General features: G+C 55.6%; 1 protein-coding gene across 1 annotated transcript in view; it reads left to right on the top strand.

Moving 5' to 3' along the window:
- Window positions 1-2,687, top strand: part of NRBP2 (nuclear receptor binding protein 2) — a 30,359-nt gene that overhangs the window by 18,772 nt on the left and 8,900 nt on the right. Inside the window, exons 10-12 of the mRNA XM_009318787.1 lie at window positions 352-447; window positions 2,177-2,309; window positions 2,490-2,592. Coding sequence (XP_009317062.1) covers window positions 352-447; window positions 2,177-2,309; window positions 2,490-2,592 — 332 coding nt within the window. The remainder of the gene's footprint in view (window positions 1-351; window positions 448-2,176; window positions 2,310-2,489; window positions 2,593-2,687) is intronic.

Here is a 2,687-nt window from a genome sequence, read left to right as displayed (position 1 = left end):
GCCGTGGCCCACCCTTCCCTGGGTGCAGCAACAGGCTTAGCTCACCTCTTCTATGCTTGGCCGGTGCCTCTCGGCTGTCTCTGCCGATGCCTCCTCTTCCTCCTCGGGCTGTGACAGCCCTGGGAAGGAAGGGCACAGAGGGCAAGGACAGACTGTGCTGCTCCAAGAGGATGTGCACTGCCAAGCACAGCTTGCCCAGGCAGACTGTGGGGCTGTTGGTGCTGTCTGCATTGTCCCCCAGTCTGCACGGTGCTCAGGGAGCAGCCTCCTGTGTCTGCCCTGTGGGAAGCCCTCAAGGACTGACCCAGGGCTTGGCCACATGCAGACATGGCTGCACTCCTTCTTCCCCAGATGGCAGTGCTGGAGATCCAGACTAATGGGGACACGAGGGTCTCAGAGGAGGCAATAGTGCGGGCACGACATTCTCTGGACGATCCCAACATGCGGGTGAGTGCAGCTGGCCGAGCCTCGGGGACAGAGCCACCAGGCTGTAGCCTGCCCCACAGATGGGTCAGGCATCCCTCCTGGGGTGTAAATCTCCCCATAAGCATCCTTCCCCTTGGCTGGTATCTGGAACGTCAGAGCCAGCCTGGCGTTCCTGCATGCTCCAGGTTACACCAGTGCTGGGAAAGGGGAACAGACAACAACCTGCTGCAAACCTAAAGGCAGCCGAATCTGGTGGGCTGAAGGACATGGGGATTCCCCCTGTCCTGGGCTGGTCGAGATGAGAGGCTGGTCCTCACTCCTGTTTGCCAGTCCTACCAGTAGTAAGGCTGAGTGCGAATTCCCAATAGGTGCATGTGCGCACGCATGTGCACATGCTCTGTATAGACATGGCCAACCACAAACAGTTCAGTGCAGACAGGGGAGTGCCATGTTCATGGGCACAGACAGCATGAACAGCCGGATCCTGCTTCTAAGTATTGATGCTCAGGGCAATCCCTTTCACAGGTCACTGTGGCATCTGGCCCCGTCCCACGGGCCTCACTGTTATCAATCAGACCCATGGTCTGTCTGGTATCTACACCCCCTCCCCAGGCTTTCATCTCACTTACCAGCTAGTCCAGCTTGACATTTGCTAGAGGACCACACATGCTCTAAGAGCAAACTTACACTGTAAATACTTAGGAATAGAGTTTAATAAGAAGACGGGATAGACTGAGGTGATCAGATGCAGGGCTCAGCCAGACAAGTGTACTGACCAGCAGTGTGCTTACAGGCAGCTGGCACCTTTTATCCCCCTCCATTTTCCTCCCTGACCCGCCTCAACACGTCCCTTGCTCTTCCTTTGGCCCATCTCCAAAACATCCCATAATAAGTTCGTACACTCCCCAATTCTCTTGTTTGATCTCAGAATTTCCCCCAGGCATCCCATAGTAAATCCTACCCCCTTTGATGCAATAGTCCCCTTGTTTGCATGGCGTCCCAGGGAGTGTTTCTTCTGTTGAGCTTTTAGCACCCAGGGCAAACGGTGTCACTGTTCACCTCTGATGGTCTTTGGGGCAGCTGATTTGGAGGGGTTAGGTTGTGTGGGTGCCCACCCTGTCATCTTCCTTCTGATAATTTTTTGGTCTTTGCATCTATTCTGAATAGCCCTAGCCAGAGACCTGTACAGAAACTGCACAGAGCAGTTAAAGAGGACAGGCCCCAGACTGCAGCATGCAGAAGAGGCAGAGGATCTTGCTTTTCTGCCATCAATGAGCAGAAACAGGCAGATGCGTCCCTCCCATCCTGCTGCTGTCAGGAATCCCTCCTGCTGGCTCAGTCTGCCCTTTCTCCAGTCCTACCACCATCTCTCCTGGTGGGTTGCTGCTCTCAGAGCTGACCCTGGCTGGCTGCCGGGATGCACCCCTGCCTGTTCTTACAGCCTTTTGCTGGGTTTGTATTGCAGCCTCCTCCCGGGATTAGAGCAAGCAGGGAGCAGGGCTCCTGTGGCCAGGCTGTTGGTGGGTACCCAGCAGCATGCTGCCCGCCCAGAGCACTGCTGCCTCCCTCAGCTTGGGTGCTCTGTATACTGCCTGCCCTGCCCTGGGGCTGCCCGCTGGCAGAAACAGCCACTCAAATCTGCTTCCCTGGAAGTGCAAGTGTGAGAGGGATCCAGGGCTGGCAGTGGTGGGGATGAAGCAGGGGAATGTCCTGCTTTGCCTCCAGTTTATGCCTTTTCTTTGACCCTCAGGAGTTCATTCTGTCGTGCTTGACCCTCAACCCAGACAAGCGACCAACAGCTAATAACCTGCTCTTCCACCGGGTGCTCTTTGAGGTCCATTCCCTTAAGCTGCTGGCAGCACACTGCTTCATCAACAACCAGTGTGAGTAACCGTGACACCACCCTGCCCCATTTGAGCTTGTATTGCTGCCCCAGCAGAGCTGGGAATGTGGAAGAGCCTGGGGAGAAAGGCAGTGACTCATAGACCTTCCCTGGGGTCTGTGCTGCAGAATCCACGTTACAGGACCTCCCAGCTGACAGCCCCTTTCTGCCTTTGCCTTAGATCTGATGCCTGAGAATGTGGTGGAGGAGAAGATAAAGGAACTGGACCTGAACATGGTGATGGCAGAGATCCGGAGAGAGGGTCAGCCTGGAGTACAGTGGAGGTGAGGATTAGTGTGGGAGATTTCAGAGCAGCCATAGCCAAAAAGCCCAGGACTTGTATCCAGCCCGGTGATCCTGGTGTCATGCCATAGCAGTC

The sequence above is a fragment of the Pygoscelis adeliae genome, unplaced genomic scaffold, assembly GCF_000699105.1.
Source record: "Pygoscelis adeliae isolate BGI_AS28 unplaced genomic scaffold, ASM69910v1 Scaffold452, whole genome shotgun sequence".
Lineage (NCBI taxonomy): Eukaryota > Metazoa > Chordata > Aves > Sphenisciformes > Spheniscidae > Pygoscelis > Pygoscelis adeliae.
Note: the sequence above shows the minus strand (reverse complement) of the source record. Positions and strands in the feature narration are given on the sequence as shown.